Source organism: Eumetopias jubatus, unplaced genomic scaffold (genome assembly GCF_037043125.1).
Source record: "Eumetopias jubatus isolate StellerSeaLion01/CBP00866 unplaced genomic scaffold, mEumJub1_p1.0 scaffold_13, whole genome shotgun sequence".
Classification (NCBI taxonomy): Eukaryota; Metazoa; Chordata; class Mammalia; order Carnivora; family Otariidae; genus Eumetopias; species Eumetopias jubatus.
Window position 1 is genome coordinate 101,862,829 of NW_028274819.1, and position 17,645 is coordinate 101,880,473.

General features: G+C 44.0%; 1 protein-coding gene across 3 annotated transcripts in view; it reads left to right on the forward strand.

Annotated features, from left to right (window-relative positions):
- CADM1 (cell adhesion molecule 1) overlaps window positions 1-17,645 on the forward strand; it is a 321,512-nt gene that overhangs the window by 276,699 nt on the left and 27,168 nt on the right. For all 3 annotated transcript variants that reach the window (XM_028105876.2, XM_088017669.1, XM_028105877.2), the window contains exons 6-8: window positions 2,208-2,307; window positions 5,431-5,603; window positions 10,239-10,322. In XM_028105876.2, coding sequence (XP_027961677.1) covers window positions 2,208-2,307; window positions 5,431-5,603; window positions 10,239-10,322 — 357 coding nt within the window. The remainder of the gene's footprint in view (window positions 1-2,207; window positions 2,308-5,430; window positions 5,604-10,238; window positions 10,323-17,645) is intronic.

A 17,645-nucleotide genomic window follows, 5' to 3' on the forward strand; every position in this document is an offset into this window, starting at 1 on the left:
TCCACATAGGCCAGCAGGCATCCTGCTTCTCTGTAATTAATGGGCGGAAGTCAGCAGAGCATGGAAAACGTAGTCCTTCCGTGGATCAGAGATTAACCTATAAGCAAATGTTACATTTCAGCCCAGATTTCGGGCTTTAAATTTAGCCTCACCCAGAATGGTTCCTAGGTAAGAATGACAGAGGTTTCCTGACCAGGAACTCCATTAAGTGCTCCTGTTTCTGAATGTGAAATTTAAGGGAGCGGGTCTGGCTGTCAGTGTTTTCAGTAACATAACCTTCTCCCGTTGCTTGCTTTACTTACTTACTTACTTAGTTATTTAATTTATTTATTTGTATCTTGTGTTTGTAATAAACTTCACCAGCCAGCTCTGTGTTGATGTGTTATACCACCAAAAATAATAGACTCGCATATGTCACCCAGTGGTTGTATTTAGCGTAAGCTATATCCAGAGCTCTCCGAGGAGGGTGGCCCACAGCTCTTGCTTCTCCCTAGCAAGCCAGTCCTCATTCAAGGTCATCACGTTTATCTTGTCTTTTTCTGCGTCTCTTTAGTGACGACTTTCCCAACCCAGTGACCAGTCCCTGGACACCTCCATGCCATTTTGCTCTCGAACGTTCCCTTTTCAGCAAGTCCAAGAATAGAACCGTGTTACTTTGCAAGGGTCAGCTGGAGCTTTCAGGCTTGTTAACTTACGCCCCTTGGGCAACTGGCTTAGCTTCCCAGCAAGGGTTACCCATTCACAGCGTGCAGTGCACACTGGTGGACAAGAAGACGCTCCTGAAAGGTTTTGAATGCCACACGGTTTTCAGAGACAGGTCTGTGGTGAGAGCAAGACTGAACCACTGTGTCTGGAAGGCAGCTGTCCCCGAGAGGACCCCCTCGTGTAGCTTGTCTTAGCCGCGTACAGGTTGAGATCAGTTGAGCCCTGCCATATTTCTGATTTCCCTCTCAGTCCATAGGATGAATGTTAATGAGCTAAGCACTGCTTGTAAAAGGCCAAGGGGCTGTTGTTTAGGTGGTGTGATTGTCTGAGAAAGTAAAGTTATGGAAATTGTTTTGACCTTTCAGCCAAGTGATGTCTTGCCCTCTCACATTTGTTACTCTTGGGTACGTTTCCAAAAATACACGTTTATAGAGCCACTGCATTAAATGAGAAACCTGATTTAGGGATTAATAGCTTGTTAGTTCAGCAGAGGGAAAAAAAAAGAGTCTCCCAACCCCGTTCAGGTTTTATTTGTAAATGTATTTGTATGTGTTTCTAAGCTAATCCCAACCCCTTCTGGTTCCTTCCCTATGCCCCACACCTCCCACCATTCATTCCTTGGACCCAAACCCCCGCAAACTCCAAACACGGGTTTTAAGTAGCCAGTGGATAATAAGAACACCTGTGTCACTTGGCTAAGTACTTGACTGCCTTCAGAAGCTATACTTGGTTTTAATTATGGATTGCCACTGGGAAATACACTTTTGAACCAGAAATCCCAACATTCGCAGGGCTGCCTCTTGTTATCTCCGTGACCTTGGACTGGCTACTTCATCCTGAGTATCAGTGTTCTGATCCCTAAAACTGGGCTTATTCCCCCACCAATGATAGTTCCTACCAAGAGCCAGGCCCTCAGTACCTGTCCGCTTCCTTCCTTCTCATGTATAGACATTGAGACATCAAAGAGTTTCGTTGGGACCACCGGAACCTCCCATTTCTTTATTCTCAAAGCCATTTGAGTGGAATTCAGAAGTGTAGCCTTTCCCATTTGAAATCTAGAGCGTGGAAGAGGCAAACTTATTAATATGCATTGTCACAACATATTGTCACATAGTAATATATGATATATGATAAAATGTATCAATTCTGAGCACCACAAATATCTGTGGCTTCACCTCAGCATGAAGGCAAATGAGTTTCCTTTAGCTTGAGTGAGTTTGGAGATAAACTTCAATGTAACAAAATGTATTTCACAGGAAATGTTTGATGTGGCACAGTTGGCTTATGAATCTCTTATCTGTTCGCGTTCACTCCTTGGAGTTATTAGTCAATTTAATTTGAGCAAATGCCAGGATTACTAACTAATTAGGAGGATGTTAGTGAAGGCATGAGGATGGGGAGAGAGGGAGTGCTGGTGGTATGGGGTTTGTGGCAGCATGCAAGTCTGATTTTTTGCCTGATATCATTTGCTAAACATGATACTTTGTGTTGTTGTCACACAGATAAGCCTCAAGTGCATATTCAGATGACTTACCCTCTACAAGGCCTAACCCGGGAAGGGGATGCGCTCGAGTTAACATGCGAAGCCATCGGGAAGCCCCAGTAAGTTCTGAAGGCCAAGGTTGGCAAAGGGTCATGAGCAGTAAATGTCACAACACGGAAATGTGCGTTCACAAGTCAGCAGCCTGTCACCTGTCTCCTGCTATAAAGGATGAAAGATATTTCAAGCACTAAGGAATATTCAGTGAAAAGGGGAATGAATACCTGCGGTTGGTTCTTAATGGTCAGGATTGGGAGAAAAATGAAATGCCAGCTAAGATTGAAATCTCAGCTAATTCTATTTTATTATCATCAACATGATTGTCAGAACTATCTTCTCTCACAAAAAATAATCCTAATAATTTTTAGTATGCCCACAATCTAATGATAAATCTGCTACCTTCTGTGTTAATGTCTTAAGCTGCTGGAAAGATGGTTTTCAGACTTAAATTAAGCCGCTGTGATTAGGGCCAGCCGTTGGAAAATGAATTTGCCCTACCTTTAATTTTGCTTCTCCTTCCCTCAAAGAAAAGTGACTCCTAGAAATATTTTTGTTAGTAAGGAATGGTCCCAGAGCTTTTTCTCAAGGAATGTATGTATGCCATTGCAGAAGAGAAAGAACCTACTAACGCTCTTATTTTATGGAAAAGTACAAGGAAGCTGCTTCGCTCCTGAATGAATGAAAGTGAATTAGGGAAACTGCTGTATATCATCACTAATATAGCAAAAAAGCCATATAGTGGGGCCACTTTAGACGTCCATCCAGTTTCGCATGGGGAGAGGAGAGAATCTTCTCTTTCTAGGAGAGTGAAGATTGTCTTTAACCGTTTCTTACAGAAAAAACAATCCACGGAATCCTAAAATGGAAAAAGTCAGTGTCAAGATAATAAGCCCTCAAACTTTGAGCGGTCCCCAGCAAAACAAAACAAAACAGCATTGAGCTCCCTCTGCTGTCCCCGTGGTATGATTTTTTTTCCCTCAGAGTTTTTATTAACCAGCCTGACTATCACAATTTTCATGCTCTGAGCATCTTAAGGAAGCTTCCCTGAAATCTCTGGAAAGCACTGTCCCCATTACCACTAAGGCGTGATCTCTGACTAGAGACCGGGGAGCCAGATGGAGGCTGCCATCCGCTCTCTCCCGCTTCACCCCTCCCTGTGTCGGGCTTCCCTCTCCTTGGACTAGAATCTGCTTCTGTCTGTCCTCACACCATGTGCAGCTTTAAAGATGACCTTTAGGAAGTAGGAGGCGGTCTAGGTTCTGTTTGGCTTTTCCTCTGGTGTTCCCAAGTTACTTGGTTTGAAACCCTTCAAGCTTTGGCAGAATGATCTTTTTCTCCTTGGAACACGGCAAAAAATGCAGATCTTTCTTTCTGTCAACTGTTTGGACTATGCCCTGGTTAGTGGCTTACCTTGCTTGCCTCAAAAAAAAGAAAAAAAAAAAAAATCCGTTGGAGAAAAATTCTCCCAGGCCTCTCGCCACTTGCAATACCTATATTCAGCCATATTAACCACATTTACAGTATATGGCTTTGCTAAACTCTTTTGTTTCTGTGGGTTTTTTCCCGTAAAGAAGGTACTGTGTTCAATTGAATGTGCCATGGGGACAGTAAATTACATGTTTCCTTCAGGACATTTATGCCAGAGAAGGTATCTGTTCCTCTCAGATCGGAACGGGTATATGGTTGTGTGAGCAAGCACGCACTAGTCTGCTGCGATCCCTTCTAGCATATTACCTATTTATTTTCTCAAGAAATTGCATACAATAAAAATGGTAATTTAACTTGCCATTAAATGTTGTGAATATTCTCAGCACTTACCCCCACTGATTGTTTCAGCTGTCAAGCAGCAGGACGTTAGATCTGATTGCTAGGCAGACCCATTTGCCATTGCCTGCAAGGAGCACATATGCAGGACTAATTTTTAAATAATTTACTGGGTTGTGATGACAAACCCATGTGTAATTAAAGAAAAATTGTAACTTCACATCCCATTTGAAAATTGGAATGCTACTCGACAGAGCTAACTTGGGTGTTCGCTCATCATTAAGCAATGGGTCTTTGGTCCTGTCGCCGCTCCTGGAAGTAGCCGTGGGGACCGACAGGAAGTTACTTCTGTGCCCGCGTCTCTGCTGCCCTTCCTTTAAAATGAGAGTTTCAGGCACAATCATCCACATGGCCCCGATGTCACAGGAGGTTGAGGGAGCCGCCTTGGAGAATGTGAGTCTTAGATTCCGTGAGTTTGAAAGATACTTGGTGCGTGTGCGATTTCGGCTCTGGAGCATCTTGTGAAATTTGCTTTTCCCTGATGGACACAAACCTGGTACTTTAAAACAAACGTGCCTCTGAGCCAGTGCCATAAGGAGCCCATGTGGAGATGTGCCCCTCAGTGACTGACCCGGACCCAGAAGCCTTGCCCTTGAGCCGCAGGGCTTGCAGGTGCACACGAGAGGGAGAGGGTGACGGCATGTGGGACTTGGAGAGCCAGCAAAGCAAGGCACTTTGCAGAGCAACACATAGATGAGGTGGACTGGGTTGGGGGAGTCAGGTTGTGGGTAGGGGTTAAGGGGAAAAGAAATGATTGCACATTTCCCGAATGAACAGAGGTGGTTTTTCCAACAGCAGAGGTCAAAAGAAAGCAGCATTCAGATGTAAAAGTCTGTTGTTGTTGTTTTTTTTTTTGTGAAACTTGAAATCCCTTTAAATATCACAAGCGGCTTATCACAAGCAGCTTCTAAAGCAAGAGTCTTGGTGTATTAGTAACCATCAGAGTAATGCATGTATCACTAGCCAAGAATTTCCTGTTTTCCCCCTAATTAATGAGATGATTAACGATGGGTGAGCTCTGTCCTGTTTGAATCGGTGTGAAACCACACAGCAGGGCATAAAAATAGGGTGCATTGGTTTATTTACTGATTTGTTAAAGATGAATTGGAAATAATGAGACTCCTGCTTATGGTCTGTTGAAAGTTTTTCAACACCTGATAATGTTTTGGTTTTTTTTTTTTTTTAAGTCTATTCCAAACAGACTCAGGGGGGACTTCACAGCTGTAATTTTATGAACTTAAAACATGTCCTTAATCGTGTCACCCTACATGTGACTCCTGTAATGCGTGGGTGGGAAGCTGACACCCACGTCTTGGTGGAAGATAATGAAGCCGGCTGTGTTCATCCTCTTTCCTCTGCAGGCCGGTGATGGTGACCTGGGTTAGAGTCGATGACGAAATGCCTCAGCACGCCGTCCTGTCCGGGCCCAACCTGTTCATCAATAACCTAAACAAAACAGATAATGGTACATACCGCTGTGAAGCCTCTAACATAGTGGGGAAAGCTCACTCGGATTATATGCTGTATGTTTACGGTACGTGGAAAGCTAAACCGGTCTTCTACCAGACACATTTACTTGTACCTGCCGCTTGTGATCCCCTCCCAGAGCTTTTGGTCCAGTTGAAAACCGAAAGCACGTTTGTTTTCTTCAAGAACTTAAAGAAGCCTGGCCTGAGGTAGACCCCAGTGTCTCCACCTGGGAGAGCAGTGACTTCTCTTCTCTCCCTCTAATCGTGGGGATTTCCCGCTAGATCACAGTCCCTGGTCATGCTGAGCAGGCGAGCTATGTCCTCAGGCACGAGCAATGGAGATGATGTTAGAAATAATGACTGCAAAATTCAGCCTTACCAATTAATGGCTATTTAGCTCAGAAAGTTTATTCCCAGTGGTATTTTCCTGTGATACCTCAGCTACCTTCTCTCCCGCTTTGATGAACAGAAGTATCCTGTTTTCACCATGAAGCTATTACATTCCCGAAGATGTTGCAAGCTGGTAAATACTTGGTGAAAAAATGTAGGGTCCTTGGTAGCTACATAAACCACCACTGGCTACTACTTTAGACATGAATGCATTTATTTTTAAATTTGTCTGTTTTCTTAATATCTTTTCACAGGACTATTAAAGCATATATTATCATGAATCGCATTCTCTAACAAGCAAATATTTATTGAGCATCTACTACGTGTCAGGCATTATAGACTTTTTCCCATTTATATCTTAATGTCAGTTTTGCATCTGGTGAATAGTCTCTATTTAGTTGAGGAGTGTGCGCTGCCTCTCTAGCCTTCGGATGACAGACTGAGTCTCTTCTGTCCAGTCGAAGTCTCTAGGTTGGTTTTATACCAGGAAGCATAGTCATCAACTGACATGACATGGAATGAGTACCCACAGGCCTGAAAATTTCAGTATCTTATAAATATATGGATATGTGTGCACCTTTCTTTCTTCCTCTTAGCCCTGTAAATTATCCAAGTATAAGTGTATGTGAATATACACCTGGCACACATATAACCATACCTATGGAATATTGACACCATTATGCCTTAGAACCTGGCCACTTTCCTTTTGAAGAAAACAGGAGTTGGTGTCTTTTTGAGGACATAAAAGCATGTTTTACACCATATCTATTTGGATATTCAAATATAATCCTCATGATCTTATCCTGAGGTTTTAGGGGTTTTTCCCCCCCTTTTAACATAATGCAGAATTATGGGATCACATCTACTCACCTGATTTGTAAACTTCTGAGATGTGTTTTCTGCATACGTTACCCATGTGGTCTGTGCTCCACACATGTAAGAGCATTAATTCTCCCCAGTGGTTGAGGAGATCCCAGCAAAGGGGACAGTAGTCCCGTGTAGGTGCCAGGGGGTGCCCCGGGCCCCCATTTCAGCTGACATTACACAGCTACCCTGTGCCTCAGACTGTTCACGGTCCACTGATGTCAGGGGCTGGAAGGTAAATCTCTCTCTGTATGTGAGGGCTTGAGCCTCCCGTGAGCCCCCTCCATTGCTGCCCCCCAGGTTCGCGGTGGGTAACAGCAGCGGCAAATTCCCACCAGTCTAGTGTATGCTGCCTTGATCCAGAAGACTAAGTTATCTGGGAGAACAACTCTGGTTTATCATCCCTCCTGTTGCCACCTCTCAAGACAAGAAACTTTGTGGATTTGATGGACACAGATGTCTTTGAAACCTTTGGGATGCCAGCTTACGGCTAGCGTTTGTTAAGTGCTCACTGTGTCCCAATGTTGCGCATGCATGAGCACCTCGAATCTCCCCAGTAACCCCAGGGCGTACGCATTATCCTCATCCCGTGGTACGGTTGACAGATGAAGCTTAGAAAGGTCACCTAAGCTGCCCAAGTTCACGGGCTTACTATGTTTCCGAGCCATGACACTTCTGACTGCCGAGTCTACAGGGACATTTTTGTTTTACTTTGTAGGGCCTCTAATTCTCACTGCTTCCCAGTAGGACAGTTCCCTCCCACCTGAGACTGTTTTAGATTTCACTTGCTGAAACATAGCGACCTACCTGTTCCGACCACACACACACACACACACACACACACACACACACACACACCCACCTCCCCAACCCAGAATGGCATACTTACCCTCGTCCGGGGATCACCTAGATGTACAGGATTCTACCTGCCTCCCTTAGGCTGTGCCGGTAACACCGTCTGGAATGGCAGCTAGAAGGCCAGCCTGAGGTGTTGCTCGTCCGTTAATAAAATATTCTAGCAATTTGAGAGGATGGCGAGTAGATTTTCTTTTCAAAGGTGATTTATTATATTACTACAGTCATGTTTTTTAAAAGTACTTTATGAAGCAAGTGTTAACGTGCCTTTAAAATGTTTAATTCTCTGGAAATAACTCCTAGACTTGGAGAATCTAGCTGGTTAGTGCCCTGAGCCCCAGTTGATTTTGTTCTTTGAGCCTCTGTGTGTCAAACACTGCTCATTAGCTCCAACTCTGTATTTTCTTAAATAGTGGCCTCACGTTGCTCTTATTGCTAGAAATGATCTGAGCAACGAGGTTATACCTGTTAACAGAGTCTAATTCATTCAGGTCACTTGAGCCAGATGTGAAGGACAACAGTTACCCCGGTAGTGATGAAAATAATTGAAAGTGTGTGATTTTCAAAAAACGAAAGGGAACAGTGACCTTTTTTCTGAAGTCTCTGCCCTTGTTAGTCTGGTCCATCCCTTGTTCATAATCGTATTTTCAAATCATATTTCAAAAATGGACCTTCCATTCCCCTTTGATTGCATTGTGGATATCACACATTTTGTGCCAATACTCTGAGAGATAGGTACAGAAATAGCATTAGAGTGTATCAGGGGAAGTCTCCCAGGCACAGATGTTCCTTTCCAGTGATAAATATTGTAATTGAACCAGAACAGAGAAACCACATTAGCTGCCCACATGCCGGGCAGCAGGCACCTCTCTGGGTACAGTTGAGTTGGGTAGGAGAGGGCACAGGATGCCTTCAGAGCTTGACTCAGGGGCCCTTGCCCCTCTCTCGGCTGTGTCTGTCCCAGTGCCTGTGGTAAGGTGTGGGTGCAGCCATGTGATCTGCCAGGTTCCAGACTGCTTCCTCACCTGGGGCCTCCATGAGAAAGTGGCCAGGAAGCAAGACTGAACACACTGCCTGTTTGTCTAAAAAGGTGGTTTGAAACTACTTATTTAATCATTTCTGCTTCTTGGCAGACAGTGGGGTTTTTGTGTGTGTGTGGTTTTGGGGGGTTTTTTGTTTTGTTTTCCTAATTTTTGTTGTTTTTGTTTGAATTCCTTTTTGAGCTCCTTTGTGAGGCTGCTTTAAATCGCTCGTGTCCACAACTTAAACGAGCACAGTCTCCCGTAAGACAGAACAATTTGCTGCTGATTCTTCCCCATCACATTCATACACTGTGCATGCGTGAGAGAAGCTGGCTAGGAAAATTAAAACCTCGGATTACTGATCAATAGTAGGAATCATCTCAAGCAAACCTTAAAACCAGGCACCAAAATAGTGTTGTCATAAACTTTCAGGAAGTTGTACCAAAGCCAATAAAGGTGCAGTATATAATTAAAGTTTTGATGTATTAATTAGACAGTCTGAGAGCTCACTTGGAGATAAAAGGACACCAGATGTGTCAGGAGAAAAAGTTGACGTGCTTTAGATAAAATTTAAAATCAAAAGCCTTCAAATCATCTTATGCTCTATTTTAGCAGGATGATTGCTTGGTTCAAAGTCTTGCTGACAATTTTACACATTCAGTTTGATCATTTGGGCTCAGGATTTTCTTTTTTTCTCTTTCATATTTGCCCTTCCCTTGTCCCCCAAATAATTCCTGAGATGATAGAAGAATATACAGTATATCAAACATCTGACCGAGGGTTCCCTCTGGGATTCCTGGCTTGGAGGGTCAAGCCCCGTTTATATTTCGTCCTCTTGTTTACAAGATGGAAGGCGGGCTTTTGGTCTTACCACCACCATCCGCTTAGGTCAGGCTTTTAACGTGAGCAAAGGCAACTGACGTATTAATATTTATAAGTTGTAAAATTTATTGACTTTTAAAAAAATAAAATCTCAGTAAAATCTCACACGCCTGGAACTTGATATTTAGTGGTGACATTCTCTCTTCTTTGTATTTATTACAAGCATAGAAGTAGTTTTACTTCCCGCTGGGATGTATTGATGGGGAATAATGAAGTTACCCGTCATGGAGAGCAGGGATGCAAGAGCACACTCATCCTTGGCCGAGAGCAGCCCTTTCGCTGGAGCAGCGTCCTCTCCTCCCTCCTTCCTCCCATCTGAAAAATCATAAAACAAAATGCCTCTCGGGCGCAGGGCTGGTTTGCCCTCACCTTTGAAATCAGATTGGGGGGTGTCCTAATTTGACCTTCCCCCCCTTCTCTCCTTCACATCTCCTCATCCCTACTTCGCTTCATTAATACAAACCTCTTTTCTTCTTTTCTTAGCTTTTCCAGCTAAGGTTTTGGGTTATGATTACAAGACACAGATCTTCGGCCGGGGGCGAAGGGGGGTGGCGGGGAAGCTCTTGGTTTCGGAGGGGGGGTGTCATCAAACAAACATCTCAATGTCGTCATGCCTTTGTTTTGTCATTACTGGTCATTGTTGTGTTCAGCATTGTGGGCTTGATTTTCCTTTTTTTTTTTATCCAGATCCCCCCACAACTATCCCTCCTCCCACAACAACCACCACCACCACCACCTCCACCACCACCACCATCCTTACCATCATCACAGGTACGGTACCTTCATTACCACTGAAAATGTCCTGAATGTATATTGTCTTTCTGGTATGTATGCAAAGACACTGAGAAGTTCCCTTGAAATCCTTGGAATGTAATCATTCCTTCATTTTGGAGCTTCAGGCACATTAGATACCTTGTTCTTAAGTTGAATCTTAAGGACCTCAGGAAATCTTTGAACATCCAGGCACTTAACCAGGAGATCAGATATTTTGCAGCTTATGCTTAAGAGAGTTCTTTTTTAAGCATCACTGTTCAAAGCAGAATGCTAGGGAAAATGGCCACCTGGCTATTAGAGAACATGCCGGTAGCTTAGGCTTAGCCACGTTGATGAAATGGTAAGTATTCTGGCTTTGGATCTTCTCGTCCTAATTCCATCTTAATTCATACGAAGGAAAATGCATACCCTTTAACAGGCCCAGGTGGGCCATGTTTCGAAAGGCATCGCCATTCTTCCTGCCCCAGAGAGTACCCAGAGTGTTACTACCTGTGTGTGTTGCCGGGGTCAGGAGGTCAGAGAGAGTCCTGTCTTCTCCGTGCTGGGCGCTCATGTACCCCCTGCTGCCGTCAGTTAAACATTGGAGGTGTGGAAGAGACAGCCACAACAGTTGTAACTCTGTGGCTTTATCTTTTTTGGACTGTCTGAAACTCTTCTTCAGAATGAGTTTCACTGTCTCTGATTTCTATCACTGAGGGAGGAGGGATGCCATCCATCCCCTTGCTGGTACCCAGTGGCCCTCATACCGTTTGACGTTGCTTGCCTGGGAGCCTTGGAGCGTCCTCTGCCTGGGAAAAGGTTATGGTTGTACCATGTCTACTAGACGTGCAGGATTTCCTTAGGTAAGGCCTTCCCCAACCACTGTGTACAGGTTCCGACCCCAGAACATGTAAAAGTAATCATTCCATGAGGAAAAAAAAACAATTTTCTTTAAAAGATAACTTTCCCGCTTCATTAGCTTATCCCAGGAGACTGCAAGATCTCTCTGAGCTCCACACCCCAGGATACAGGACTTCTTTTAAAACAGTGAATATATAATTCATCATTCTTTGTGTGTAGACCCTCTTTATCGCCCTAGATAGGGCACCTGTCCTTTACACTGACTTTCTGGAGACGTTCTTGGTTTTCACAGGAGTCGGTGAGACAGGCATGACGAACATCCAGAGTGTTCCGTGGAAGAGGAGGTTTATGAAATAGGACAGTAGATCCCCTAGTCTCCGTTTTCTTCACCTTTCTAACCCATCACAGTGGGGCAAAGAGAACCTTAGAAAAAGCCACTAGTGAGGATTTTTCCGACCGCTGTTTATGAAAACATCAGTGCCTGCACTTAAGGTCTTCTGAAAATCCATCAATTGGCTATTGTGTCTCACTCTAAACTCCGCTCCATCCAGGCTGCTTCCTAAATCCTCGTCTGTGTGTATTTCTGTTTCAGTTCTGCTAGTTCCTTCTGCTGCTTAAGTAAAAGCTTGTTAGCGTAGTGCGCAGACTCCTCCCACTTTCCGCCTCAGTGTTAAGCACAGCGAAGATGCTCCTTCCTACCTGATTCCAGGTCAGCCATGCTCTCCACTTTCCGTACCAGGAGCTAGGTTTTTACATTTCATGATTTCTTGCTGCTTATCCAGTTGTAAACTGAATTAGGCTTGAGCTCTCAATAGTAGGTTTCCATGAAATTTCCTGTAAATGGCCCTTCGGGTGTCCATGTGAATTACACCTCCATCCCCCGCTGCCCTTTGCAGGTAGTCAGTTCGTCTTTGCAGGAGGGGCCCAGGGATGAGCCAGCCCTTACTACCTCTCATTCTAGAGGGCTCCGTCTCGGTGGCTATAGGCTAGCTAGGTCTATATTTTAAGGCAGGGGAGGCCTTTCTCGCTCTGTAGAAACACCCCATTTCTCCATAACATGGAATATTTTTCATCTGTGGCTGGCCTCTCACTAGCTCAGGCTGGTTTTTGTTTTGTGTTGTTTTGTTTTTAAGACCTTTCGTAGCACCCCCTGAACTCCCCCCCCTCACTCTCTGCAACACAGCAGAGGCACCTCCGCTCACAGCTTCCAGCCTTCACCCCCACCGAAAGCTTTTGTGTCCTCAGACAGCTACAACTCACTGTTACCACTGTTCCAACCACAGAGACTCCATTTAAGAGGAAATTTTCAAAACAAACAATGCTGTATTTCTGTCCATATCGAAGGTGCCTTTAAATAGGGGCTTGTCTTGGCTTCTGTCTCTCTGCTCCCGGCCTCCAGGCTCCAGGCGATGTACGATGAGCTCCCAGATGCACAGTAGCCCTTCAGCACCAGCACTTGAACCCTGTCCACACACAGAAGGCATCTGTGGCCGTGAACACCCAGATTCTCACTGGCACACCCAAGAGTAGTTAAAGTAAAATTGCCACTAAAGCAACATTGTAGGATATGATCTTCTAGGCTTGCTGTGTCTTAACAAGCAGTCTTCCATATATTTATCTTGCCTAGAAAGTACACTCGTGGATTTTAACATTTGCTTCTTACTTCAAACAGATTAAAGGTTATGGAGCTGAATGATCCTGTGTTCCGTTTTAAAGGTCCAGGCTATCCCTGAGATTTAGATTGGTTCCTAAGAAATCTTCCAGACTGAATCTTGACAAATGGATAGCTAAATTAATTTCCACTCTTCTTCTTTCTTGCACTACATTACAGCCATGGTTAGCCTTAAAAGCTGCAACAGCTAAATCCAGTGACAGTAACATAAAGCCTGAGCTTTTAAAAAAAAAAAAGAAGAAGAAGAAGAAAGAAAAAAAGAAAAAGAAGCAGCCCACAGTCTTCCATTTCTTTTCTCCCATTCAGATGCAGTAACTGAAACCCATTCCCCAGGTCAGAGTTTCATTACAAGGAAATGTACAAATGCAATAGAAAAATATTTCTAAACTCGAAAGGTCATAGTTGATTTCTGATTTCTCTGAAAGGAAGTGCTCCAGCATTCTCTTTTATCTTCGGTAACCAGGGTAATCGAATTGTTCCCCTTGTTAGAGAGGCAGACCGTCATTGAATCCTCAGTTGCCCAACTCCCTCAAAAACAGGTTAAAGTTTCATCCTGGAGACCCTCGAAAGGAAGAAATTGTGAGCCCAGGCTGACGTGATGTTGCCATCGAGAATCCTAGACCTGATGGGTGGGAGGAGCTGGGCAGCTCTGCCTCTCATCCCACGAGCATGGAGCAGGTCTCCTGACCTTCGTGTGAAGGCACACACGTCTAGTGGTAGCTTGATCTAGACGGGGAATTTTTGAAGGCTCTGGAGTACTGAAAGGAATATTTGATGTCAACTTGCCCCATCAACCTTGTTGCAGCTTTGCAACCATTAGACCGTTAATTCATTATTTAAAAAAAAAAAAAAAAAAAAAACATTGGAGGGATGGAATTGAAATGGGAGCCATCCAGAGCCTCACTGTGATTTGCCATGAGCTTCTTGGGGGTCTCTTCTATCTCATGCACACTGGTATTCTGATCAGGTACCTCTCTTACAATTAGGGCAATTGGCAACCCCCTGCTGTTTTTTTTTTTTTTAAATCACATCAAGTTGTCCATGTGGTTTCATTCACAAAGAAATATGCTGTGATATTGAAGAGCAAACCACATCATCCAAATTGTCCCCAGAACCCTCTGTGAAACTATAGAGCCAGCCAAACATCCCCTGGGCTCAGAGTCCTTCATGCATATTCTGCTCCAAAATCAGAACCAAAGGGAAACCTGGGGGGGGGGGGGGTTCTTTTGTTTTGTTTTGTGTTTGGAATTTCTTTGAAGTTAGTTGACTTCAGGTATGAGGTGTAGATAAAATTACCTGTTTCTGCCTGACAGTTGGATCCAACTTCTTCCTCTAGTCATCTTAGGAAAATAGTTGGTGTTTCCCTCCCTAGAGCACATGGGTATTGTATTGTTTCTGCTCGGTCGCGTCCTGCGTTAGCTGCTTGATGAGGAGTCTACTTTAGAAAGCACCACAGCACTCAGTTATAAACTCCCTCAGCAGCTTCAGTAGGAAATTCAGGCCGGGGTGGGGGGGAGGGGTCCAACCTGTGGGTCACTGTGCATGTGACTGTCATAAATTAAAACATTAATATCACTTTAGAATAAGAAATGAAGAGCTATAGGGCCAAATCCTGGAACACATTTAAAAATCCTGTTACAGGACTGAAATAGATCGTTTCTAAGTGAGTTTTTCCTCTTTTTTAAAGTATGTATTCAATTAAGTATTTTGTGTTTCTTGGAAAAGAAGGCACTGTTCTGTTTGGTAGCTAAGCATTCCAAACCCAGTGTACCTTGGAGAAAGTGAGCATCACCCCCAGGCCCACATTGTTACTTTGGCTTTCACAGTCTGAAATCCTAAGCCCTTGTGTGTGTAAAGTGTATCCAATCCCATAAATGTGAGTGTGTTCCTTCTCCCTCAGAGATCCTCACAGAGTATGCCAAGCGCAGGAAGCCCAACACCATGGCACGTGTTTTCAGTTTCTTAAATACAGAGGAAAGGACTTCTGTGCTTACGGCAGCCTCTAACGGGACCACTGACATGACAGTAGAGAGCCTGGCTTCACCTAAAGCCGCTCTTTAGGCATTCATTCAACAAATACCAAGCCCCCATAATACATAAAGCATTATGTTAGGGCCGGTGGAGACGGAAGATTCCTTAAGCCCCTTAAAATGTGGTAGAGGGACTAGGTTCTCCCCACTGGAGCCCAAGAGTGGGAGGCCCTCGTGGCCAGGGCAGGACCGGGGAGAGCATCAGAGGAGAAGCAGTTTGGTCGGCCGTCAGGAGTGCATAGAATGTGGGTAAGAAAGGACAGTGTTTTAGAAATTAAGCATCGTGTCCCAGCGTTACTTCTAGCATCCTCCTTCAGTGTGTGTGTGTTTATGTTCCGGGCATGTATTAAGCCACTGTTGCTGGGACATACACAGCTTTCATTCTAGAGTGTTTACTGAATTCTCTTTTTTTCTGGAGTTGGCTTCTACTCCATTAAGACGGTGTATCACTCATCCTTTCCCGAATACTTACTGAGTGTTACTGATGGGCCAGTGTGCCTGGTAACAAGAATATTATTAGGGCGCTAGTAAAATACGCGTGAGCCCCCTTTTCAAGGTTTTGCCCCAAAATTGTATGGCCTTTCTTTTTCATACTGTCTCCAGTGTGTACTTTTTTATTTTGCTGACAATTACAGGCCCATTATAAATAGCATCAGAGCCAAGCAGCTCTTGACCCATATTGATTTAGGAGGGAACAGAAGCAGTGAGAATACTACAGTGACGAAGGGCACCTGATTCTGCCTTTTAAAGAAAAGAAATGAGAGATGGGCACTGCGATTTTTTTGTTTCTATTGCTTCCATCATAATTCCCGTACTTTTAGGTTCCTTGTTTAAAAAGAATCCAAGAGATAAAGTCTTGACGCGTTTCCGTACTAAAGATTCATCCACAGTGCAGAAGACTAGCATCGTGCAAGCGGGTTTCTCAGGCTCAGAGAGTGATTGTTGGGGCTGTCTTGATGGTGGAAGGGTGGGGGTCGGAAGGACCCAGCCGCCCGGCGTCTAACCGGAGACCACCAGAAGCTCCCGCTTGCAGAGCCCCGTCCCCCTCCGCCCCGGCCCTTGTCTTCTGTTCTGCCCCTCCTTCCCACCCAGCCTTCACCCACCCCAAGGGAGAGGAGTGTTCCTTGTGAGAGGAAACCCCTGTATGGGCTCCTGTAATTTTCAGAACATCTGGTTCGCAAATGGAAAGATCTCAGGGGCACAGCAGCACTAATGAATAATTCTGAAGAAGCTTTTAACAAAACTTGAAATTGCTTAACAGAACACCAAGCCACTCCCCATCCCGCCGTTTCTCGCGGGGCGGGGGCGGGGCGGGGGGGGGCCCTTCCCCTTCCCCTTCCCCTTCCCCCGGCAGGAGGGGAGGGTGACTTTAAGGAGTAAGAGAGCTTTATCAGGACTCTCCTGTTTGGGCCTTTTAGCTTCTGTTCTGTTCTTGTCCCCTTTCTCCAGTCCCTGAGAAATGGGAGTTTGATTAAAGGATAACATAGTTGGAAAGAAAATTAACCAGGAATCCAGTAGAAAATAAATTTCGAAGTTTAATTTTCCAGCACGTATTTTTGCTTTCAGTAGATTTCAAATAAGTCAGAAATAAAGAAACAAATTTAAAAAAACTATAATATATATTGGCCGGCGAAACAGAACTATGAAAATAAAATTGTCAGGGGAGTTCCTCGCCTGCCCTAGTGTCTAGATTTAAAGCAGCCCCATAACACAAACTGAAGGGGAATTCAATTAAGAAAACCCATTGGCTCCTTATTGACTTTAGTTAAGAAAATAAACTTGGGGAAAGTGTATTAAAATATGTCTGGACTGCTTAGTACGCTTCCATTTAAGCTTATGACAATCAAAATGGGAGAATTTAAATTCTTTACAATTAAGCTCTGCTTTTGAGCAGATTGGGTTCTCTGGGTTATTACACTGCATTTTTAAATGTACACCCTACTCACACACACCCCAAAATGCAGTCTTGCAGTGAATCTGTGCGTCATAAAGCAGAAGCACCACAGAGCAATTGGAGAAGAAAAAGTATTTAAGGTTGTGAATTTAATTTTGTTCTAGGATTTTCATTTTCATTTATGGCACCCGTTGTGTTTGAGACCATGGACTAATTTATGGATTAGTTTTAAACCCCCAGTCTGTCACACTCAATGAACAATTCTAAGTTGGAGAGAATCCATATGAAAGGATTAGAATGGGCCACAGTGGAGCTTACACATGACTGTTTCAACTAAATATTGCCCAGCTGCCTCGTGCAGCAATTTTATTTATTTATTTTTTTTTTTGGCTACTTGGTTAAATGGCTACTGTCTCTAATCTCACACATTGTCAGAGCCTTTTCATTCTGTAAATATCTTACACTGCCACGTGAAATATAGGTGATGTTTAATTTACTCAAGATAGGATGCCATAAACTGTTTGTATGGCCAGGAGACCGAGAAGTCAATATTTAGTGAAATGTGCATCTTTCAAATAGTCCAGGGCCTGCCCTTGGTTACCTTGTTTGATTATAGTCGTAAAACAGCTAGAGAGTGACTATTAAGGCCATACACACTCACTGGGTTTGCAGGAACGTGGGATTGTTCTTTGTTGGTTTTTTTTGTGTGTGTGTGATTGTTGTTGACCATATAAAGTAAGTGTACAATAAATTTGCCCTTATTGTAATCAAAATTAAAATAGAGACAATAGCTCAGCAAGGCCTTTTTAATTCCATAACCCTACGGCGCCTTAAGCCCAACTCTGCTCTTTGTGACCTCTTTTTCTCGGAGTCCTGGCTCCGAT